Source organism: Hypanus sabinus, chromosome 27 (assembly GCF_030144855.1).
Source record: "Hypanus sabinus isolate sHypSab1 chromosome 27, sHypSab1.hap1, whole genome shotgun sequence".
NCBI lineage: Eukaryota > Metazoa > Chordata > Chondrichthyes > Myliobatiformes > Dasyatidae > Hypanus > Hypanus sabinus.
Window position 1 is genome coordinate 31,846,392 of NC_082732.1, and position 26,736 is coordinate 31,873,127.

Genomic DNA, 26,736 nt, shown 5'->3' on the forward strand with positions numbered 1-26,736 from the left:
AAGTGCTCCAGCACGGCTTCACTCAGCTGTCCCAGTCCTCAGCCGGTGCAGGATTCTTCTTAGTCAAAAAGAAAGATGGAGTCTCCGTTGCTGTAATAACTGCAGTAGACCCAATAAAATCTCCATCTTCTCCCCTTGATGGTAGCTCATTTGAAGCACACTGCAGGACCCACACCTTCACCAAACTGAATCTACACAGCACATTGAACCTGATCCACATCTACCAGGGGAATGTGAGTAAGACAGCATTCATATCACCCACTAGTCACTACGAATATCTGGTGATGCCTTCAGGCTTTCTAACATTCCACCTGTTGTCCAAGCCTTCATCAATGAGATCTTCTGAGACATGCTACATAGATATGTGTTTGTCTACCTCGACAACATCCTCATCTTTTCCAAGGACCTCTGAGACTCCATCTGTCACATCCATTCATTCCTTCAGCATCTCCTTGAAAACCAACTCTACTGCGTGTTAAAGTAATGCTATTGCTACACTCCAGCAATTTCCTTCCTTGATTACATCCTTTCGCCCCAAGGCATGACCATGGACCCAGAGAAAGCGTATGTTGTTGTTGAATGACCCTGACTGTGCTCAAACAGCTACAGCAACTTCTGCTGCCAGTTCATCAGGAACTACAGCCAAGTTGCTGCTGTTCTCACCTCCCTCACCAAATCACCTACATCACAGGTAACCTGGTCTGCTGCCACAGACTACACTTTTGAGGAGCTCAAGAAGCACTTCACCACCGGTCCCATTCTCCACCATTCGAACCTTTCTAGGCTTTTTGTGGTAGAGGTGGATGCACCTGATGTGGGCACCAGGCCATCCTCTGCCAGCGATGGCAGCCTTCTCACTCAATTTCAACTCTGCACGTTGCGATTATGGAGTAACAGAGAACTACTTGCCATCAAATGGGCCTTGAATGAATGGAGACAACATTGGCTGATGGGAAGCACCAAGCCCTTCCTGACCACCAGAACCTTATATCCATTCAACACACCCTCCAACTCAACTCACATCAGGCTTGCCGTGCCCTCTTCTTTGAGCAATTCAACTTCACCATTTCCAACCAACTGGCTTCAAGAACACTAAGGCAGATGCCTTGTCATGACAGTTTGTAACACCTAAAACTTTAACAAACTTCTATATATGTCTGGTGGAGAGTATATTGACTGGTAGCATCACAGCCTGGTATGGAAACACCAATGTCTTTGAATGGAAAAACCCACAAAAAGTAGTGGATACGGCCCAAACCAACACGGGTAAAGCTCTCCCTGCCAGTAAGCACATGTTGCAGGAAAGCAGCATCCATCGCCAAGATCATGCTCTCTTCTCACTGTGACCTTCAGAAAGAAGGAGGAGCCTCTGGACCCACACCACCAAATTCTGGAACAGTTATTACCCATCAACCATCAGGCTCTTGAACCAGTGGGGGATAACTTCACTGGCTGCAATACTGAATAGTTCCCACACTAAGGATTCTTCATCTCATGTTCTTGATATTTAATGCTTATTTATTTATTATTACTATTTCTCTTATCTTTTGTATTTGCATGGTTTGTCTTTTGCACAGTGTTTGTTTGTCCACCTTGTTGGGTGCTGTCTTTCACTGATTCCATTATGGTTCTTGGATTTATTGAATATGCCCACAAGAAAATAAATATTAGTGTTATATATGGTGGCATATATTTACTTTGATAGAAAATTTACTTTGAATTTTGAACTTTCTTGAACTCTGGAACTAACTAAACGAACCCACTTTCCCTTTCTTTACCCTTGTACCTATCTTGTGTTCCTAGGACTAAACTTTACTAATCTTGCAACAACAATGAGGAAGGCATTCAGTAGGAATTTCACACTGGCTCATTTTAATGTGCTTCCTGATTAATGTCCAAAAACTACATTAAATATAAGCTTTACTTGCCTTTGCTCTTGATGATACTTGCAAAAGTAACTGGATACTTAGTTACTTTTGCAACCTCAGTGGAAGATTATCTGTTGTATTGCTGAATAGGTGATAGAAAGCAGAGAACAGCTTAGTTTTATTTTCTACTCAGCCACATCCACACTCAGTCTGAGAATCGCTGCCACATTAGTGTGGTAGAATTCATAAAGTGGGATTCACCTTGGAATTGGTCGTGACTAAAACTTCAACTCTTGTTCTTTGTTTATGCAGTGGTTACAGTGCTGTCTCCTATCCCCTGGTGGAATATGTGCTGGATTCTAGCACTATTGCTTCAGCTGAATCTGAAATTACTCCTGTGAGTTCGTGGAATGTTAAAGATAGCGAAGTGAACAGTTCAAAACTGGACTTCCTTGCAGAAACTGGAAGCCCTTGTGGCTTATTGGATGGTAAGAGCTGAAATTACATAGCTCATTGCACAGTAAAAGCTGATTTAACAGTTACCAGGTCTTTGTTGGAGGCCCTTGTTGGGGTGTGCAATTATCTACACTGAGGCCTTTACTGGACTATGTAAGAAATCTTGTCAGGCACCCATTCTGGGGCTAGGACCATTGCTGAACTCGTATACAGTTGTGGTAAGGCAATCTTTAACTATTATTCGCATAGAGCTGTAGCAGACCTAACTTGGCTCTAGGGCTTGTCCCTTCATTATATTCAGCAAATATCAATTGATCAGGTGTGATTCCAGAGAATGTCTGCATTATAATTCAGCATTATCTTTGAGCTACAGTATACTGTGTACAATACTGTTTTTGGTTAGAGCTCTGGTGAGTATCTCTCGATAGTAGAAAGATGAGTGGACAAACCCACTGTGAAGAGCAACCAAGATATCATGTGCCACCTTAATTCATGATCACCAGGAGTCAAATCTTGCATGTTAATCTTCTGTGCAATTCTGGAGGAGCTTTATTTATTCTATGTTAGTCTGTATGTAAATAAATACATCACACTCGGTGATCAAAAGATAGCAACTATTTGTGCTGTCTGTCCTCTCCCATCCTTAATTTTGAATAGCTTTCTTTAATTTTCAGCTGTAAGTTTTGCATTGCTAGGGTTACTGATAGTGTACTTGGTATTTTTTATTTCAGTCTTGATTAGCATGTATGTAAACATAAATAAATGACACTCCATCCTATTGGGGTTTTGGAAATGTTGCTGTGTTCAAAATACCCCATAATAAGTCATTATACCTAAAACTTTTTAAATCACTTCAGTATGTTCTGTTGTGATACAGTGTTGGAGATTTACATATGTAATTTCTTACTCGTTAAATAGTGCTCTGAGTATTTTCAAATTGGCCTTTTTATATCTTTTCGAAGTCTGTTTTAAAACTATTTGATTCAGATGCACCAGTTGCTGCATTAAGTTTTAACTTTAGCATTGTGCATCTCCGAAGTACAGATGTTTCACTTATTTTTCTATATCCCATTATGCCAGTATCCAGCAACAAAGGGGCAATTTTTCCAATAGCAGCTGCAAAATGAGCTCTCCATCTGCCTGGCTCATTGTGTTGATGCTGTGAATTTCTGGCTATTGCTGCCACAGGTAAATAAAACAATAACATCCATCACAGTTTCACCAAATAAGCCAAAGACTAAAAGGTGCATGCTTGGTTTTCTTTCCTGACTGAGTGCAATTGAAAGATCAGTGATTTGTTTAGTTTTCTTCATTTTGCTTAAATTCTTCTATAATCATGTTATTCCTGTTGGCCATAACCACTTACAGGTTTTCAAGAATGCATGCTTAGCCCACTGCACTACTCCCTCTAAACTCATAACTGTGTAACTAAGCAAGCTCAAACGCCATTTGTATCGGTGAGTTCTCAAGGGACAATGAGGGAAGCATGGTGTCGCAACAACTTCGCATTCAACATCAGTGAGACCAAGGAATCGATTGTGAACTTCACAAAGGTGAAATTAGGACAACTCACAACAGTACTCATTGAGAGATCAGTAGTGGAAATGATGAGTAGCTTTATGTTCGTGGGTGTCAATATCTCCGAGGATCTCCTCTGGACCCATCACATTTGATACAGTCACAATGGAAGCATGCCAGTGGCTCTATTGTGATAGGAATCTGAGGAAATTAGTTATGTCACCAAAGACTTGGATATTTCCATAGTTATATGGAGGAGACCATTCTGACTGATTGTATCACAGTCTGGTATTGACGACCAAAGGCTGCAGAGGCTTATAGACTCAACCATCTCCATCACAGGCACAACACTCCCCACCATCTAGCACATCTTGAAGAGGTGGTGCCTTGGAGGCAACATCCATTATTGAGGACCCTCACCATTCTGGACTTACCCTCTTATCATTACTACCCTCAGGGGTCTAAACATCCACACTCAGTGATATAAGAAACAACTTCTTTCCCTCTGTCATCAGATTTCTGAACACTACATGAACACCATTTCTTTATTATTTTTATTTTTGCAATTATTTATTTTGCAATTGTAATTAATCTTTGCACTGCTACAAAACAACAAATTTCACAGCATATGAAACTGTGACAATAAACCTGATTCTGATTTCCCTGCAATCCTTCAATTCTGACCTTTTGCACAATTCTGATTTTCATTGTTCCACTGTGATGCCTTGAGATTTCATAACCCTGAACCCTAAAATTCCTCCTGTACATGCTGCTTCTTGCTGCACCTTTATTAAAGTTCAAAGTAAAATTTGTGATTAGAATACATATATGCCACCACATACAACCCTGAGATTATTTTCATGCGAGCGTACTTAGCAAATCTATAGAACAGTCACTGTAAGCAGGAACTGTATACAATGCAGATAAATAGCAGTAAATAATGAACATGAAATAACAAGATAAAAGTCTCCTTAAATGAGTATAATTATCCCCTTTTGTTCAAGAGCCTGATGATTGAGGGGTAGTAACTGTTCTTGAACCTGGTGGTGCGAGTCTTGAGGCTCCTGTACCTTCCACCTGCTGGCAGCAGCAAGAAAAGAGCACGGCCTGGGTGGTGAGGATCTTCGATGATCGATGCTGCTTTTCTGCTGCAGTGTTTCATGTAGATGTGCTCAAAGGTTGGGAGGGTTTACCTTCCACTACCTTTTGCAGGATTTTCTGCTCAAAGGCGTTAGTGTTTCCATTCCAGGCCGTAATGCAGCCCGTCAGCACACTTTCCAGCACACATCGATAGGAGTTTGCCGAAGCTTTTGATGATATGCCAAATCTCTGGTAGACTCCTGAGGAAATAGAGGCACTGTTCTGCTCTCTTTGCAATTTTATTTATATAATGGGTCTAGGACAGGTCCTCTGAAATAATGACACACAGGAATCTAAAGGTACTGACTCTCTCCACCTCTGATGACCAGTGGTTCATGGACCTCTGATTTCTCTCTTGTGAAGTCTACAATCAGTTCAATGTTTTATTGACATTGAGTGAGAGGTTGCTGTTATTACACCATTCAGCCAAATTTTCCATCTCCCCCCCCCCGCATGCTAATTCATCACCACCTTTGATATGCCCCACAACAGCGGTGTCATCAGCAAACTTAAAATGTGCTTTATCATGCCACTTAAAACGTATCCCTTTGACCAAACATTAGGTCTACAGCTCTAATCTCATTTTGATACCTGAAACCTTGTACTACATTAGAATAGTATTTGTAAACAAATCATTGTTAACCAAAGGGGCTAGTCTTGAAATTATTGCATCACTTTCCAAACTCTGCTTTGAAATTGGTTGCAAAGATAAATAGTTTAAAGGTACTCTGGTTAATGCTTTCCTATCATTAGCATCTAATTTAAACATGCCATACTAAATCTGGATGGAAGTATTCTGCGTCTACCATCTCTTGTGGGTAATCCTGTGAGGAAGGAGTGAGTACAAACTGTGCATTCAGCACAGTGGATGGACCATCCCATCCACTGCAGCTACCTACTGCTATCTGGAACTGGATGATAGGAAAATCAAACTCAAGCCTTTGGCTTACTGCGGATGTCCATAATACCCTGTGCATCTGTGACTTCAGCCACATACCTTCCTCACCACATGTTTATTTAAAATTGCTATCCACTGGTCTCAGGAGACATATTGAGCTTACTCCCAGATGATTGTTAATTACTTAGAGCAGAAGTCCTTAGAGGAACTTAATCTTGTACCTCAATAAGAAAAAAGTAAAAGCATGTAACAAGATGGTTTATTGCTGATTATGGCTATAAATGCTAGATTTAATGTAGTGTTATTGACATGCACACTTGCACCTGAGGTGAACACACGGAACGTGGTTTTCTCTGCTGACAGAACAACAGCATTTAGTCCACACATCTACAGAACCACTTAAACTAAGTTCACCTTTGAAAAATTTATCCTGCTGCTTTCAATTTCATTACCAGAGTAAGAGCGACTAATAGAGGGGAATACTCCAACTTTCTGACCAAATAGTTGGAAGAACAAATCAATCCTAACCAGGCTTCAAAGGCTGGATGGTTCTGTTCCGAAGTTCCTATTTTTCATTAGCCACTTCTGTATATTAACCTCATGGAGATTTATGAACTATGAAGTCCAGTGGTTTGAACAGGTAGAATGCTGTGGCTGGAGTGTGTTTAGAAATTGTGTATGTTTGCATCATCTAGGATTACTTGGGGTCTGTGTGTCTGGCCTTCTGGAGATTTGGTGAGTGGAGAGGTTGAGATCAAATGTATTTGGGTTTGTCTCAAGTTCATTTTGTTTCAACATTGTGGCACCATGACTTGCCCTGTGCCCACATGAAAAGGCAAAAGAGCCACATATAAAATAGAAAGAATTTGCAAATGCATAACACCTTTCATATTCTTGGGATGAATGGGTCTTTGAACTGGTTAGTCACTGTTGTATTGTACAAACATATCTTGCAGTCTGAAATATTTTGCTGAAGATTTTCACACAATGTTTCCCATAGCAGGATTACTTAATTCCAGAGGGTTTTTATGAGCTGGCTAATTAACAGTTACCATTTGAGCTGCCATAATGGTGCTATAATAGCTTACCTGATTCTGCCCTACCTCTGTTCCCTCCGGGCTCCTTCCACAACAGCCCCAGTCCTCTGTTGTGAGAACCTAGAGGATTTTTAATAGGAAACTGAATGTGAAACGTGGCACTAAACATGTCCCAGCATATGCCAGAGTGTAGGGATGTTTAGCATCACAGCGGTGAGTGAGAAAAATAATTGGTAATTAGCCCTGTTGAAGGCTGGAGTCATTTTTTTTCACTACACCATCCTTTAAAACAAACAAAGCCAGAGTGTAATTAAATAAAAAAAATTGTGAACACATCTTGTTCCATTTTCCCTCGGCGAGAAACGTACAATCAGCAACTGCACATGCACAGCCACACTTTATTTTTCCACACTTGTTTATGCTACACCAGCTTTATGGGACTTTTGCCACGTGCACGGGTGAAGCAGCAGCTTGTTACCATCTCAGCAACAAACAAGTGCCACAAACTAAAGTGTGACCAGCTCCAACTGAAGTTGCATTCGTACTTTCTCCTTCTCAATTCTGAAGTATTCTGAGGGTTGTAATTAGACCTGGGGAAGGTAGAGGGCAGTACACACACAGTGCAGGCTGTGCCACTCCACAGCAATGAGTCTATTTTTATCCAAGGTGATTCAGAAACAGTGTAAGGTGGTGTGGGGCTGGGTGGGTGGTATGAGATGTGACAGTGTTCCAGCACTAGTTTTGTGCACTTTGTCTGAGAACATATAATTTTCATTACAGATGTCTACAGTTCTTGACCTTTGTCAGGAGTCACAAACATGTTTAATAAAAGACAGTGAAAGGAGCATTTTTTACCTTTTGACTTTAATGTTGAGTCGTGCATCTACCTGGCACTTTACGTATCTTCATGACACTGATTGTCATGATAAAGTCAGATGACACCAAAGAGATAGAGCCAAAACAGAGAATGTTACTGTGAGGATCGAACAGTATATGTTTCTGTTCCTTGAGCACCCTCCACTCATACAAGTTACTCTTTGCGTCTTTGTCTTTGTAACCTGTTCCAGTCTGACAACCCTTTGGGATCTCTATACTCCAATTCTCCTCCAATGTACACCTCTGCTTTTTATCACTCCCATGTAGTATTTATACTGTACCTTTAGCTGCCTGAGCCTATGTTTAAAGGCTTTTTGAGATATTCTGAGATTGCCTAAAGCACTGCAAATAATAGCCTTTGACAGGTAAGTCAGGACTTTGTTGACCTCTCCTCCTTTAAGGCACTTCTTAAAACCTAACACTCTGACCAAATGTTACATCTCCCCTCGTCCTTCTAATGGATGTGATATTAAATTGTATCTGATAATACTGTGAATGTTTTATGGTGCTAAAGGTGTCATATAATACTATTTTATTTATATGATATTTTATGCATCTCCCCCACCCCCATCATTGTGCAAGGTGATGACTACAGACACTAGCAATCCACTTGCGATCATAGATTAACATTGGCAGGAAATTTGACAGTTGAAGGCATTATAGTCGTACACAGCTGTTTCTTTCCACAACGTCCTCATCCTTCTCTCTGTGCAAATGATAACAGTGGTAACAATTTTATGGGAGATCATGTGGGAGAGGGAATGCCTCCCTTCCAGACTCTCCTTCCTTCCCCATTCTTATCTCACTCCTTGCTTTGATACCCTATACTGTATGTCTCCAAAGAGCCATAGCGTTATACAGAGGGAAAAGTGCCCTTTGAGCCAACCTACCCATGTCAAACAAGCCGTTTTCCTTAGCTGGTACCATTTGTCTTTGGCCCATAACCCTCTAAAGACCCCTTGCTTAATGGTATCAATCCATGGCTTTAAAAGGTTGAGAACCCCTGCTGTAAGTCTTTCCTATTCATGTATCTGTCCAAATGCCTTCTAAACTTTGTAATTGCAGCTGTCTCTATCACCTCTGGCAGCTATTTCCATATACCCACCACGTTCTGTGTGTGGAGGAAATTTCCATTCCAGGGAAAAAAGCCCCTCCCTATTCAGTCACCCTTTATAATTAAGGCCTCCCATCTCAACAACATCTTTGTAAATCTTTTCTGCACCCTCTAGCTTAATCTCATCCTTCTTATAATATGCTGACCAGAACTGCACATGATTTTCCAGGTATTGCCTTGCCAAGGTTTCGTGCAGCTGTAACATAATGTTCCAACTCATTGCCCCTAATGATGAAGACAATTGTGCCATATCCCTTCTTCGTCACCTTGCCACTTAGAAGGAGCTATTAATTGTTTCCCCAGGTCTTTCTGTTGTGCAACACTCCTAGGTCCCTATCATTCATGATGTATATCCTGCAGGGCCCCTTTATTGCACTGGGAGTGCTACACAGCACTAAACCATTTACACACCATTTAGAACAGACATGAGAAGGAATTTCGTAAGCCACAGGGTGGTGAATCTGTAGAATTAATTGCCACAGGTTGCTATGAAGTCTAAGTCATTGAGTGTATTTAAAGCAAAGGATGATAGGTTCTTGGTTAATCAGGACATCAAAGGTTTTCAGGAAGAAGACAGGAGAATGGGGTTAAGAGGGATAATAAGTTAGCCATGATGGAATGGTAGAGCAAAGTCAATGGGGCGAGTGACCTAATTCTGCTCCTAAGTCTAATGGTGTCATGGTCTAAAACACTGTGCCAGTTAGATTCCCACATTACAACACTTTACAATAAAGTGTTTAATTGTTTGTCTTTTGTTGTGTAACATTATAAGTGCAAGTGTATTGTTTCTTTTTAAGTCAAATACATATGAACTGTAGAATATAGACACTTAAGATCTGGTGCTTGTGTTATGCACTGAATCCATCTACCAACAACAAGTAACTTGGTGATATTATCAAACCCTTCAAATTCTCCCCTAGGCAAATATAGGAAGCCTCAGCCAAATATCAATTAGGGGGTAGGATCTTAATCTTTGTTACTCCTTTCCCCTTGTGACATGAAGCTAATTCTAGTGTTCTCTGCTGAGCCCAGGTTGATCAATTATCTCTGCACACAGTAGGGATCAGATCCACGACAGGTTTGTGCTACAATCACATGTACACTAAAGACAAAATCAAGGAAAGCAATTCATTATCAATACCTTGCCCCTCATGAAACCAAAATATGAAAAGGTATGACTGACTGTTTATAAATAGTTTTACACTATAAGACTCAGGAGCGTAATTAAGTCGTTCAGACCATTTAGTCATTTTGCCATTTGATCATGGCTGATTTTGTTTCCCTCCTCAACTCAATTCTCCTGCCTTCTCACTATAAACTTTGACACATTTTACTAATTAAGTACCTGTAAACCACTCCTTTATATGTACACAATGACTTGGCCTGCACAGTAAATGTTTCCTGTTTTTTTATATACAGCTATCGGACCAACCGTTACACTGAGCAGGAAGTTTTTACACATCTAGAAAACTGCGCAGCACTTTAAATTACTTTTTTGTAATATACATACTATGAAAATTGAAGAATTGCATTCCTTTGATTTTATTGAAGGTTATAATGAAATACAGTACAACAAAGAAAATCTTTCAAATTTCGTAAACTTTTTCTCATATGTCTTTATTCTAGCTGTGCAGCACGAAAGGATATGTCTGTAGGAGCACTTCAGTTACTGTACAGCCACACATTCATGCAGCTTAAAGGGAACAGTGTGTCACAACTATCTGTGGCAATGAATTCCACAGATTCACCACCCTATGGCCAAAGAAATTTCTCCATGTTCTAAAGGGACATCTTTGTATTCTTGAGTCTATGCCCTCTGGTCCTAGAATATTCCACTGCTGGAAACATCTGCACATCCACTCCAAGTCTTTCAATAGTCAGTAGGTTTCAATGAGATCCCTCGTTCTTCTAAACTCCAGTGAGTACAAGCCTAGAGCCATCAAACTCTTCTTGCACATTAACCCTTTTATTTCTGTAAACCTTCTCTAGACCCTCTCCAATATTAGCACATCCTTTCTTGGATATAGAGGCCAAAACTACTCACAATACTCCTAATGCTGCTTGACTAATGTTTTATAAAGAATGTCTTAGCATTACATCCTTGCTTTTATATTCTAGTCCTCTGGAAATGAATGATGCCTTGTGTTTGCCTTTTTTACCACTGACTTAATTTCAAGTTTAGGAAATCCTGCACTAGGACTCCCTTTGCACCTCATCACTACCTTCCCCTCCACCTATTTTTGTATCATCCACAAACTTAGCCACAAAGGCATCAAATCCATCATCCAAACCATTAACATAAAATGTGAAAAGCAACACACAAAATGCTGGAGGAACTCAGACAGTCAGGCAGAATTTATGGAAATTTATAGAAAGTTGAGATTTCAGGCTGAGACCCTTCTTCAGGACTGAGATGGAAGGGGGAAGATTCAAGAATAAAAAGGTGGGGGAGGGGCAGCAGGCCAGCTGGAAGCTGATAGGTGAAGGCAGATGGGTAGGAAAGATAAAGGGCTGTAGAGGAAGGACTCGAATAAGACATAAAGGGTTCAAAACTGCTCACAATACTCCAAGTGCAGTCTAACCAATATCTTATAAAGCCTCAGCATTACATTCTTGCTTTTATTGTCTAGTCCTCTGAAAATGAATGCCAACATTAAATTTGCCTTCCTTACTTAACTTCAAGTTAACTTTTAGGAATCCTGCATGAGGACTCCCGAGTACCTTTGCACCTCCGATTTCTGTATTTTCTTCCTACTTTGAAAATAGTTTACGCTTTTATTCCTTCTACTGAAGTGTATGACCATACACTTCCTAACATTATATTCCATCTGCCACTTTGTCCATTCCTCTATTTCTACAGACTCCCTACTTCTTCAACAATACTTGGCCCTCCATCTATCTTTGTATTGTCTGTAAACTTGGCTGCAAAGCCATCAAACCTGCCATCCAAATCATTGGCATTTAACATGAAAAGAAGCAATCCCAACACTGACCCCGTAGAACACTACTAGTAACCACAACCAGCGGGAAAAGGCCCACTTTATTCACACACTTTGCCTCCTGTCATTCAGCCAATCTTCAATCTGTACAACACACAAAATGCTAGAGGAACTCAGCGGGTCAGGCTACATCTATGGAAATGAATAAACAGTCAATGTTTCAGGCTGAGACCCTTCTTCAGGATCTTTCTTCCATCATTTTCTGCGTGTTGCTTTGGAGTTCCAGCATCTGCAGACTTCTTTGTGTTCATAATTTGTTTTTGTCTATGCAAGTGTATTTTCAGTAATACCATGGGCTCTTATTTTAGCAGCCTCATGTGTGACACCTTGTCAAAGGCCTTCTGAAAATCCAAGTAAACAACATCCACTGACTCTTTGTTTGTCCTGCCTGTTACTTCCTCAAGTATTCCAACAGATTGTCAGGCAAGATTCTCCTTTATCATGCATCTCCAAGTATCCCAAAAACTCACTGACTGCAACATCTTCCCAACAACTTAGGTTAAGCTAACTGGCTGAAAATTTACTTTTCTTCTGCCTCACTCCCTTTTTAAAGAGTGGAGTCACATTTACAAATTTCCAGTCCTCCAGAATCTAGTGATTCCTGAAAGACCATTACTAATGCCCCCACAATCTCTTCAGCTGCCTCCTTCAGAGCCCAGGGGTGTTGTCCATCTGACCCAGGTGACTTACCTCCTTTCAGACTTCTCAGCTTCTCAAGCACCTTTTCCTTAGCAATAGTAACTACACTCTCTTCTGCCCACTGACACTCCTGAATTTCTGACATACCTCTGGTGTCTTGCACAGTGAAGACTGATGCAAAATACTTAATCAGTTCATTTGCTATTTCTTTATTCCCCCATTACTACCTCTCCAATATTATTTTCCAGTGGTCCAATATCCCACTCTTGCCTCTTTTTTACTCTTAATATCTGAAAGAACTTTTGGTATCCTCTTTGATATTATTGGCTAGCTTAACTTCATATTTCATCTTTTTTCTCTTTATTGCTATTTATTCACCTTCTGTTGGTTTTAAAAGCTTTCCAGTCCTCTAACTTATTACTAATTTTTGCTGTATTATATGTTCTCTTTTCCCTTTATGCTGTCTTTGTTTTCCCTTGTTAGCCACAGTTGCTTTATCCTCCCATTAAAATGTTTCTTCATCTTTGGGATGTACTGTATCTATACTACACTTTTCAAATTGCTTCCAGAAACTCCTGCCATTGCTGTTCTGCCATTACCCCTGCTGAGATCTATCCAATCAACTTTGACCAATTCCTCTCTCGTGCTCTGCAATTCCCATTATTCCACTGTAATACTGATACATCTGATATCAGCTTCTTCTCAAACTGGAGGGTGAATTCTATCATATTGTGATCACTGCCTCCAAGGGGTTCGTTTACCTTAAGTTCCCTAATCAAATCTGGTTCATTACACAAACCCAATACAAAATTGCCTTTTCCCCTGTGAGCTCAACCACAAGCTGTTCTAAAAAGCCATCTCATAGGCATTCTACAAATTCCCTCTCTTGGGATCCAGCACCTACCTGGTTTTCCCACTATACCTGCATATTGTAATCCCCTTTGACTATCATAACATTGTCTTTTTTACACGCCTTTTCTATCTCCCGTTGTAATTTGTATCCCATATCCTGACTACTGTATTAACTCCCATCAGGGTCTTTTTACCCTTGCAGTTTCTTAATTCTACCCACAACGATTCTACATCTTTTTGTTCCCTATGTCACCTCTTTCTAAGGATTTGATTTCATTTTTTACCAACAGAGCCACCTCACCCCCTCTGCCTAACCTTTTGGTACAAGGTGTATGCTTGGATGTTCATTTCCCAACTATGATCTTTCAGCCACAATTAAGTAATTTCCACAAAGTCATAGCTGCCAATCTCTAACTGTGCCACAAGTACATCTACCTTATTCTGTGTACTGTGTGCATTCAAATATAACACCTTCAGTCCTGTATTCATCACCCATTTTGATTTGCCTCCATGTTACACTTGAACTCATACAAAGGACTGTAATTTTGCCCTATCATCTACCTGTTCTTCCTCACAGTCTCACTACACACTGCATTGACTTGTACACCATCTGGCTCATTTTCAGCCCTATCACCCTGGTTGTCATCCCCTTGTCAAATTAGTTTAAATCTTCCCCAATAGCTCAAGAAAACATATCCACAAGGTTGGTCCCCCTCAAGTTCAGGCGTAACCTGCCCTTTTTGTACAGATCATACCTTCCCCAGAAGTGATCCCAATGATCCAGAAATCTGAAACCTTCCCCCGCTGCACCAGTTCACCATTCATCTGCCAAATCCTCCTATTCTTATCCTCACTGGCATCTTGGTCATCACTGACTTTGCATGTAAATCTTGCAAAACTGATTTTATTTCCTTCATTTTACCAAAGGAAGATCTTCTTTCTCTGCTTCAATCCTTAGGTTGGTGGTGCCCACCCAATGGTATTGGGTGAGTAATTTCAGGGTATTACAGCTTTGACTATTTTATGTCCGTTTTGATGGTTGACTCAGAAGTGTGTTTTGAATTCTTGGCATTTGTGCAACTTATTGCCCTTGTTCTTTAATAGTAAAGAGTGGATGGCAAGATGAAGGGATCTTGATGTATACTAAATCAGATGGATCCTCAAATTCAGATTTACTTATCACATGTACTTTGAAACATACATACCCTGAAATTCATCATTTGCACTAACTAACACACCCAAGGAAGTGTTGGGCACAGCCCACAACTGTCGTCACACATTCCCTCTCCAACATAGCATGCCAACCATGCTTGGCAGACCAGCAGAAAATACAACAAGCAACAAAACAACAACCAAACAAGACGCATTCGCACCCCCCCCCCCACCCACGCACAGCCCTCTGACCCCAGGGCAGACCATCTTTGGCATCCAACTTCCCAGCAGTTTTGACTTTGAATTCAGATCAATCTTAAGGCTGTATTGACCCAGGACTTGCCAATGATGACAATGAGGACTCTGGATGATTTGCATACCTGATGATATGTATACACGTAATGAAAGTCAGGACCAAGGACCTGGAATAATTATGTCATATTTTTCCCTTCCCTAACTCAAAACCAAACAGGTCACTAAATTTGGCCATAACTGAGAACCAATATCTGAACATAAAATACAGATCAAACATGAGGAAATCTGCAGATGCAGAAAATTCAAACAACACACACAAAATGCTGGTGGAACGCAGCAGGCCAGGCAGCATCTATAGGGAGAAGCACAGAAGCACTGAAGCACTGTCAATGTTTTGGGCCGAGACCCTTCGTCAGGACTAGATAAAATACAGATGTTCTATGGATCTCTGTTTGTATAGGTAATTTTATAAATTGTTTTATTTATTAACCTGCTTTGAATCATCGACCATTTTCCCCTCTACAATAAACTTAGAAGTACTGTGCCTGTTCATCCTTTTGTTTGTATTCTACAAATATGGACTATATAAAGATGTCATTCACTCAACCATGAAAACAAGGGTAGATTTTTTGTCCATTGTCTGTGTTCAAGTGAAAAATTAAGATCTTTGAAATACTATGCTGAACACCACTTAATTATATTCTCTCCTGACATCCCTCACCTTTTGAACTTCCCTTCCTGCCTTCCATACCCTGCATTCTACCTATTTTCAGATTTAGCATCATGTTATTTGCTTTCTCGCATTTTCTCCTAGGCTTTTATCACTCAACACAGTGTCCTGTATCACAACCTTAGTGTTTCACCTACGATTTCAAGCTTAATTATTAACAGCAATGCAAAACTTTTCATGGACATTAGCCACCCTGAAAAATTCTGATAAAAATGATTAGGCCAGCTTGACTTTGCAGAATTCTACAGGTTACCATTAATGGAGGGCAGGCTGACCCAGAGAGAAACAGGTTGACGCAAGCATTGAAGGAAGTCAAATTGAAGAAACCCTTGGTTAAAATTAATTCTACTTGGTTTGGACTCAAACTTGCTTTACTTAAATAATTTTATTTTTACTTTTACCACATGGGTATTTCATGTCTGTTTCTTCAGCTTTTGTGCAAGTGGAATTAAACTAATTGGAATGATTTGAGCTGGTTGCCCAACTATCATTAATTTCAAATCCTCATTGCTTCATTTTAGGGACATGTGGGACTATGTACTTTGCACAGAAGAATAAAGTGTAAACAGTTTTCTAAATGTTGAGAGAATTCAGAAATCAGAGGTGCAAGGGGATGAGAGTCCCAGTTCAGGATTCCTTTAGGGTTGACTTCAGCTTGAATCAGTAGTAAAGAAGGCAAATGCAATATTAGCATTAATTTTGAGAGGATTTGAACATAAGAACTAGGGTGTACTGCTAAAGTTTCATGAAGCATTGGTTGAATTGCATTTGGAATACAGTGAGCAATTTTGGGCCCCCTATGTAAGGAAAGAAATGTTAGTCCTGGTAAGGACAGAGAACATTCACAAAATGATCCCAGGAATGAAAGACTTGAGATATCGGGAGCATTTGTTGTCTCTAGGCTTGTACTTGGAGTCCAGAAGGATGAAGAGGGATCTCATTGAAATATGCCAAATACTGATAACCTAGTTAGAATGGACATAGAGAGATATTTCCATAAATAGGACAGACAAGGAACCAAGGGCCAGCACCAAAATAAAGGAATAAAGGAATAAAATGAGGAATTTCTTTAGCCAGAGGGTGGTGAATCAGTGCGATTTGTTGCCTCAGAGGACAGGATGTCCAGTCATTGGGTGTATTTAAGGCAGAAGATTAATAGGTTCTTGATTGGTAAGAGGGTTAAAGGTTACATGAAATTGGGAGAATGAGATTGAAAAAAGTCGGCCATGATTGAATGGTGAAGCTAAATGGTGTAATTCTGCTCCTATTTCTTCTGATCTTTTTTCCCAACCACCCTTCCACAGAGGAAGTATTTTAAAGAATTTCATGTTGGCTGTCTCTGAAAATAAAGTTTCTGCAGGCCTGAAATGCCAGTGGAAGGACTTCATTGACAATCAGCCAAGGGCTCACCAGGTTTTGTCAAGAGCTGTGCTAATAATAAGATCGTTATACACAGCCTGTGGAATAATGGCACAGACTTTGAGTTGAAACATTTTTTTCTCACTTTAAGCCAATATTTTAAAAACTAATGTTATCCCAATACAAACTCTTAATGCATAGATACTGCCATTAGTAAACAATTGGTGATGTGGTCCTATAATGTAAAATGAGAGTGGCATTACCTGGTGTAATATCAAGCAGTAAAGACCAAAATGATGCAAGCTTGGTTCTTGATCTCTCTTCTCCCTATAGCTTTGCACGAAGAGCAGCTGTATGAGTAAGGCACTTGAGATATTCAAAGTACAAGTATTATCAAAGAAAGTATAAATTATCCAACCTTGAGATTTATCTGCTTACAGGCAGCCACAAAGCAAGAAACCAAAAATATCCCAATTTAAAAAAAAAGATCAACCCAAACGCGCACAGAAAGAGGGGAATAAAACACAAATCATGCAAACAATAGAAGCGAGTATCAACAACAGCATTCCGAACCAAATTGAGTCCTTAGATCCAAATCCCTGGAGCAGCCTAGAGTAGGCCCAAAGCCTTGGTAGCAGTTCATCATATTAGTGGAGCAAATCACCACAAAGCTCAGACATGAGGCACAGAAGCCAGGTGCAGGGTCACAGCCTCAGTGTCACAGAGACAGAAATGAAAATCGCAGGAGAGTGAGCAGAATCAGCCTGACTTTCGACTCCTTGCCTTTCCAGTCTCTTTGGGCCAGCTTTTAAATTGTCTAAATGGTGGATCATACCCAGGCTCTGCCGTGCCAAATGACTGTACAAGATGCTTCCCAGTGATTTGCTTCAGGCGTAGATTTCGCTGCTGAAGAAGCGGCTCTTGACCTCTCCAAATCAGCTTGGCACTTAAAGTGATTCCAACCTCACACCTTGCTTAATTGGACAGGCATCGAAACTCCTCTGCCTCAATCGTACTGCCTCTCCGAATCGTACTCACCAACTCAATCTGCAGCACACCAGTATGGCTCATCTCTCAAATTCACTTTGCCTTTGCTCGCGTCTTCATTGTTTGCAGTGATAGTTTACCACAATTTACTTTAAAGAACTGTTATTAGTAATGCTTTTGGTCAAATTTCTTGCCTTCAAACTACCAGTAAGCTGTTGCACGTTTTTGGTAGCACCATCTTAAACTGTAGTTTAATATGCTCTCATCCCAAGGAATGTGCGTCAGCCTTGGTTGGTGCCTTCAGGAAAGTTGTGCCAAACCATAGTTCTTGAAAAAGTTAGGGTAAATTAGAATTGTAGTTAATATGTGGCACGTGATCAGCAGTCAGTGATCACTTCTCTTTTTCTCCTGAGGTTCTACAACAATTATTTTAAGTTTAGCTCACTGAGTTTCATGAAGACGTAAATCTCACAATTAGTTATGAGAAACCTGTGAGGAAGCTGCAACTTTAAAAGGCTTTCCAAAGGATCTTCCACAACATTCTAATTGTTCTAGATTTGAAGTGAATAAATAGACAACTTTAAAAAAAAATTCAGCAATTTGACTAGACAAAATAGATAGTACTATTATATATTGCGGCCATAGTGCTCCTCCAGTATTGATTTGTGCACTTATGGAACAGCACTTGATGTATTAACCATTCTGAAGTGCACCAGAAATAGAAGTGGAAGCACATGTGAATAATGCATTTGGATGGGAGACCCATCTCTCTGAGACACAGCAAGCATGCATTGTAGACAGAGCATCTTTTTATGAGCCTGTAGAAAGCAGCTGCACTTATAAAGGAAAATAAAATCTCACAATTGTGAACTATCCTGGGAGAGCTTGCAATGTAAAACATTGTTCACAGGCACTGGGAAAAAAAATAATAATTGTGTCAGCCAGTTCCACGCAGAATTTATTTTCAAAGTATGAGTTCTTCGTATTGCAGTTAATTTCTCAGTACTTGGACTGCTCTTTATTTTGTAAATTCCTCAGTGACTTAGAAATCCTTTGAGAATTGCAATGAGATTTGTATTTTTCCAGCAAGTTTATTTCTTCCTGTGTACTACTTTTTATCCTGTTTTAGTTGTCCTGCTTGCTAAGTACAGGCTAAGAGTCATTCCCTATTGATGAGCGACCAGCTCTGTAGCCTCTGTATATAGCCTGTATTAACTGTAATTCAGAGTTAACTTTCTCATTTGTCTCACCAATGTTAAAGAGCTCAAATCCCATACCCAAGACTTGAGCACAATTCCAAGCTGACTCTCCGATATTTTCAGTGGGAGCGCTGTACTTTCAAAGTGGGTGGGACATTAAACCGAGGCCTTACCTGCTTTCTCAGGTGGATGTGAGGAAGTTTTCAAGTTCAAATTTATTATAATTCAGCTGTACACGTGTATACCACCAAACGAAACAATGTTCCTCTGGACCAAGGTGCGCAACACAGTATGTATAACTCACATGCATAACACATGGAGTAATATTACCACTAGTAAATTTACAAATAATAAGCACAAGAAAGTCTGCAGATGCTGGAAATCCAAGGCAAAACAAATAATGAAGTGCATTTATGACACAAGGTCAAAAGTAAGTAGTATAATGATACTGGTGCTTCATATGTGACGAGACCTGTGTGGTGGCAGAGAATTCAGTAGTCTTATGCCTGGGAAAAGAAGCAGTTTCCCATCCTAACAGTTCTTGTCCTAATGCTACGTTATCTCCTGCCTGATGGTAGGAGGTCAAAAAGACTGTTGGACAGATGGGAGGGATCATTGACAATGCTAATTGCTCTGCATACATGGAGCTCCTGATAAAGATCTCTGATGGGTTGAAGAGAGACCCAGATGATCCCCTTTCAGCAGTCCTCACAATCCTTTATAGCCTCACAGTTCCCATACCAGATGATGATGAAGTTGGTCAGGACACTATAAAAGTTAGTTAGAATATAGTGAGGGGAGGGGGCCTCATTCACCTCATTCTCAGGAAGTGGAGATGCTGCTGTGCCTTCCTGACCAAAGAGGTAGTGTTGAGGGACCAGGTGAGATTGTCCATTATGTTCACTCCCAGAAACTTGATGCTCCGAACTCTCTCCACTAAAGAACTGTGTATGTGCAGTGAGGAGTGGTCGACCTACACCTTCCTAAATCCATAATCATCTCTTCAGTAAGACTCAAGTTGTTGTGTTCACATCATTCTACCAGCCGCTCCACCTCCTCTCTGTACACCATCTTGTCATTGTTGATGAGGCCAATCACTGTTGTGTCATCAGCAAACTTGATGATTCGGTTTCAACTGGATCTAGCAGAACAGTTGTGCATAAGTGGCAAGCTGAGCACAGCCCAGGGGAGCGCTAGTACTCATATGATCCTTCTTCCTGCTGTCCTTTATCCCAGAGTCAGTTACTAAAACAACATCTTAATGTTGTTTTGGGGACCTTGCTGCGCACAATTGACAACTAATTTCCCACAATACATTAGCTGCAATGTTTCACAACAAATTTTTAAAAGCTTTGTTGAATTCTGAGGTCATAAAATGTCCTAAATGAATTTAAGTATTTTACTTTATTCTTTTCCTGAAGCATTTCTATAGCTTTGAGCCACCTAGAGCAAAAGACACCTGATTTGAATTCCAGTCTGGACTGATGTGGGGGCTCTTAATTAGGGTGGTTGGTCATTGTGCTTGAATGCAACAAATTTTATTGCTGAATAACCGGATGCTCCTCACTTCAGAGGATGATCACTCTGGAGGGGATATTAGAGAGTTGGCAGTGCTAGTGAGGTGGCTTTGGAGGAGGAGAGAAATTTGACTCTGCCCCTCAGTGACAGCATTTCAGGAGGAAAGGTCTGGGACTTCATAGCTATTTAGATCTGTGCCACTAGCAGATTCTTTTACAGGAGTCTGTAACCTTAAAACCTCTGGACGATTAACATATTTCAGGATCTTTGAATCTGGTCTGAATTTTGTTTGTATGCTTGTCCTCAATGAATCTGTGCAGATTAGTGATAATATCTCCTCCTTGCTAATGGTCAACACTGATGCACCTTGGGGGGGGGGAGGGTGCTTAGCACACTGCTCTACTCCCTCTATATCCATGACTATATGGCTCAGTATAGCTCAAATACCATCTATCAATTTGCTGACGATACAGCCATTGTTGATAGAATCTCAGATGGAGATGAGAGTGTGTGCAGGAGCTAGTTGAGTGGTCTTGCAGCAACAACCTTGCGCAATCTCAGTAAGATGAAAGAGTTGATTGCGGACTACAGGAAGGGTAAGATGAAGGAACCGAACCAATCCTCACAGAGGGATCAGAAGTAGAGAGTGAGCAATATCAAGTTCCTGGGTGTCAAGATCTCTCAGGATCTAACCTGGTCCCAACATATCGATGCAGCTATAAAGAGGGCAAGTTATTTCATTATCTGTATTTCATTAGGAGTTTGAAGAGAATTGGATTGTCATCTAAAACACTTGAAAACTCCCTTAGATGTACGGTGGAGTGCATTCTGACAGGTTGCATCACTGTCTGGTATTGGGGTGGGTGCTATTGCACAGGACTGAAAGAACCTAGAGGGTGTTGTAAAATTAGTCAGCTTCATTTTGGGTACTAGCCTCTACGGTATCCAAGTCATCTTCCAGGAATAGTGCCTCAGAAAGGTGACATCCATTATTAAGGACCCCCATCACCCAGGGTATGCCCCCTTCTCATTGTTACTGTCAGGAAGGAGGTACAGAAGCCTGAAGTCACACTCAGCAGCTTCTTACCCTCTGCTGTACAAATCCTAAATGAACATTGAACCCTTGAACACTACCTCATTTTTTAAAATATGTATTATTTCTGTTCTTGCTCAATTTTTAATTTATTCAATATACATATATACTTACTGTAATTGATTTACTTGGTTATTTATTTATTTTTCTATTATTATCATGTATTGCACTGAACTGCTGCTGCTAAGTTAACAAATTTCATGACACATGCTGGTGATAATAAACCTGATTCCGATTCTAAATTATGAAAATTTTCAAATGGCTTTTAATGAACACTGCTCTGCTGATGAAGAGAGTTTAAATAGAATTACACACGATAAGAGCTTAAGCAAGAAAACTGAAGGCAGTACTTCTGTCTCCAGACAGCAACAGCACACAGACAGCAGCCACTGACACCCTCACAAGGAGACAAGAGATGCTGACTGTGTCACCAGTCTGCCACACATACCTTATCGATCTTTTATGCTGGCACAAACCTGTACTTGGATCTATAGCGTAAGGCTGATTTATAAATCTTTTATGTAACTTAAAATAATGGAGCTCTTTAAATGGTGATGTGACTGTTTCAGGAACCAACGCAGTCAAAGGAGCTGCAAGCAATTCCTGCCACGGTGACAACAAGGTTACGCAGCACAATTGCTTTGATGCAAATGGCCTGCAGGTGTCTGCTTTACTCAGTGGATAACACACTGATCTAAATATTGGTAGACAGCTGAAGTACCATTCCTAAACCCTGAGCACATAATCCAGACTGACAATCCAGTGCAATATTGGTGGCATCAACATTGGAAAGGGGAGATGTTGAGTTGAATTTTACTCTGTCTTCTCAGATGAATAGTGAAAATCAGGAAGTGTTAGTCAGTGAAATATTGGAATTTTTTTCAACATACTAGCTATTTATCTACTGTGAATAAAATGACTGTTAGGTTGTCACACAAAAAAACAGCCACTGCACTTGAAAATAATGTAGCACATGCATGGTGCATTAAGCTGGTTTTGATAAATTATTATATTGATCACTATTTCAAAGTTCAAAGTAAATTTATTATTACATATATTTCACCATATACCTCCCTGAGATTAATTTTCTTGTGGGTATTCACAGTAAGTACAAAGAAACAGAATAAAATCATTGAAAGTTTGTATATAACAATGGACAAACAACCAATGTGCAAAAGGCTGTATAAATACAAAAAGAGAAAAAATAATAGTTATTATAAATAAACAAGCAATAAGTATCAAGAACATAAGATGAAGAATCCTTGAAAGTGAGTCCATAGGTTGTGGGAACAGTTCAGTATTGCATTCCAATTCAGAAGACTTTGTGTCCACTAAAGCAGGATGTCAAACTTGGACTTCAACTTTGACAGTAAATAGAATGAAGAAAGTTTTTTAAAGTACTTATCATGAGTTCAAAGTACCTTTTATCTGTATTTGACATTATAAAGCGATACACACAATCATCAAATTAGATGTAACGTGCTGACAGAAATCACATCAACGATAGTTAAGATTTTGGCTATTTAATTGAACAGTTAAATGTTGGCAAGGCACTAGGAAGAATTCACCTGCTCCTCTTCAAAATACTTATATCATCTGAAAGGGCAGGTAAGGTCTCAGTTTAATGTTGGCTTCAAAAGACAGCAGCTGCAGCACTGAACTGTCAGCCTAAGAGTGAAATTGCTACTAGTGTACTGTGACTGACTTCCAAGAAGAACACTAGACTGAGAGACTTCTGTGATTTTGACAATAACTGTGTCGATGGCAGAAATTAGGAATATCTAGTTATATAGGAGGATCCCAGCACTACCTGAAAGTAGTTTGTACTTTCTCCCTGTTGATCCCACGAGTTTCCTCTGGGTACTCCGGTTTCTTCCCACAGTCCAAAGATGTACCAGTTGGTAGGTTAATTGGTCATTGTAGATTGTCCCATAATTAGGCTAGGGTTAAATCGGGGGTTGTTGGGTGGCGTAGCTTGAAAGGCCTATTCAGAACTGTACAGTGTTTCACTAAATAAGTAAGTGTATTCAATAGCTCCTGAAATAAGGTGTGGAGACTGCATTGAAGAGCTAATCTGAACCAAATCAATTTCAAGCAGCTTGCTAATTAATGTAATTGCTTGAGTGGCTTGTCATTTCAGCAGGAGCCCATAGCAGTGAAACACTGGGTCCACTTTAAACTAGCTGTATTTTCATTCTGTTCACACAAGGGATGTGTATATCACAACCAACCCCAGCATTTATTCCTGACCGAGAAGATGGTGGTGAGCTGCCTTCTTGAATTACTTCAGTCATTCTGCTGCAGTCTTTCAATAACGTTGTTGAGACGGGAACTTCAGGATTTACACCCAGCGATGGTGAGATGTGTCCAAGTATGGATAATGGCTGACGTTGAAGGGAGTTGGACTTGCTGCCATGGCTTTCTGCATAGTAAATATTGTAGATGTGGGAAGTGTTGTCAAAGAAATTTGAGTAAGATGCTGTGATGCACCTTGCAGATGGTATATGTTGTAACCACTGAGAGAGTAAGTCAAACAGGCTGCTTTATTCTAAATAATAATGTTATTGTTTATTGCATTGTTAGAGCTGTGCTGAATTTGGGAACCAAATGGTATTCTCTCCATTAATACCCAGTCTTTCACCTTCCATACATGGAAAGTAGCATCCATCATCAAGGACCTCCACCATCCAGGCTGTTCTCACTGCTGGCATCAGGAAGAAGGTACAGGAACTTCAGCACTCACATCACCAGGTTCAGGAACAGTTATTACCCCTCAACCACCAGCCTCTTGAACTCAGATTCAAGATTGTTTAGTGTCATTTCCAGTACACAAGTGTAAAGAAGAACAAAACAATTGTTACTCCAGATCATATGCAGCACAACAAAAAAACACAATAAGATAAAGAGCACTATAATAAAAAAGAAATGCAGTAAATATAAATACATATGAAATGTTATATATGTTGATTGATTGTATGTTAATAAAGTGATGCTAGGCAGAGGAATGTCTATATAAAGTGTACATATAGTCCTAATGAAGGATCTCGGCCCAAAATGTCAACTATTTACTCTTTGCAATAGATGCTGCCTGGCCTGCTGAGTTCCTCCAGCATTTTGTGTGTGTTGCTTGGATTTCCAGCATCTGCAGATTTTCTCTTGTCTGTGTACATAAAGTGACTGACAGGAAATGATAAAAGTAGTGATGGTTGGGATGTTGAGGGGAGGTTAGTAGCTGAAGGTGTTGATCAGCCTTACTGCTTGGGGACAGTAGATGTTTTGAGTCTGGTGGACCTGGCATGGATACTACATAGCTTCCTCCCTAATGGGAGAAGGACAAACAACCCATGAGCAGGGTGTGTAGGATCATTCATAATGTTACTGGCCCTTTACCAGCACCTTTCTGTATACATGTCCTTGGTGGCAGGTAAGCTAGTGCCAGTGATGCATAGGCAGTTTTGACTTCCCAACTCATTGTCGAGCTTCCTGCTTGACACAGTGCAGTTTCCATACCATGCAGTGATGTAGCTTTTTAGCATGGTCTCTACAATGCATCTGTAGAATGACGTGAGTATGGATGTGCATAGTCCAATTCTCTTCAGGCTCTTCAGAAAGCAGAGGCGTTGGTGAGCTTTTCTGATTGTACAGAATGCGTTTTGTGACCATGAGAGGTTTTGCGAGATGTGCACCCTCAAGAGTTTGAAACTGCTCACACTTTCCACTGCTGTGCGGCCGATGTAAAAAGGACTGCAAGTGGTGCGAGTTCTTCTAAAGTCGATAACCACCTCCTTCGTTCCTTTGTCTTACTGACATTGAGGAAGAGGTTATTTGCCTGACACCAGGCCTCGAGCTCTTCCATCTCCTCTCTGTAGGCCATCTCATCTTAGTGATGAACCCCACCATTATCAAGTCATCAGCAAATTTGACAATATGATTACTCAGAGTTTGACCATGGAATCATGTATGAGTAGAGTATACAGCAGGAAGCTCAGCACCCAAACCTGAGGGCCAGCCATGTTGAGGATGATGGGGAGGGAGGAGTGGTTGTGCATCCTGACTATCTGAGGTCTGTTGGTTAGGAAGTCCAACACTCAGTTGCACAGTGGTGTAGTTAGACTGAGGACTAAGATCTGTGGTCTTACTGTGCGGGATAATACTGCCGAATGTCAAACTGAATTTCAGAAACAGCATTCTGACATGTGTGTCCTTTTTTTCTAGGTGTATCAGGGCCAGGTGCATGACAGATGCTTTGGCATCTGTCATAGAGCAGTTCTGTCAGTTCATGTATTGATGAGTGTCCAGTGTGGCAGGAGTGGAGTTTTACCAGCCATTCAAAACATTTCATGTTTGGTGTCAGTGCTGTCGGGAGTTAATCTAGTACCGGTGGTAACCAGAGGGGATAATTTCACTGAATTTCACTCACCCCAACACTGAACTACTCCCACAACTTATGGACTCACTTTCAAGGACTCTTCATTTTATGTTCTTGATATATATTGCTTATTTGTTTTTTTCTCATTATTTTGTTTCTTTTCCCTTTTTGTATTTGCACAGTCTGTTGCCTTCTGTTGTTTGTCCGTCTTGTATGCAGCTTTCATTGATCCTGTGTTGTGTTTCTTTGTATTTACTGAGAATGCCTGCAAAAAATGAATCTCGGGTTGTATATGGTGACATGTATGTACTTTGATTACAAATTTACTATGAACTTTGAACTTACCCCTGTAGCCGTAGTAATTAAGTGGCAGGTCCAATAATTATCTTGTTACAGGCACAGATAAATTTGGTAATGATAAAGCCACTGAATATGAAGGGAAGATGATTATGTTTATACCTGGCTCTTGGATTGCCCAAGCTTGAATACTGTCCAGATCCTGTTGCCTGCTAATAATGGTTTGTTATCTGAAAAAGTTGCAAATAGATCTGAATTCTGCAAACATTATCTTACTCTCCCATTTGTGATGTCAGTAAGAATAAAAAACACTGAGGAGGCAGCTAAAGTTTGTTGAGCCAGGCAATCGTGTGAAGTTACTAGAGAGCATCAAACCAGAA

At 40.3% G+C, this 26,736-nt stretch overlaps 1 protein-coding gene across 4 annotated transcripts in view; it reads left to right on the forward strand.

Moving 5' to 3' along the window:
* The window catches only part of LOC132382195 (MORN repeat-containing protein 1-like), a 234,485-nt gene that overhangs the window by 52,260 nt on the left and 155,489 nt on the right, over positions 1-26,736 (forward strand). For 3 of the 4 annotated variants that reach the window (XM_059952171.1, XM_059952170.1, XM_059952172.1), the window contains one exon: positions 2,181-2,356. The exons of the other annotated variant lie outside the window; for it this stretch is intronic. In XM_059952171.1, coding sequence (XP_059808154.1) covers positions 2,181-2,356 — 176 coding nt within the window. The remainder of the gene's footprint in view (positions 1-2,180; positions 2,357-26,736) is intronic. 4 annotated transcript variants of the gene reach the window in all.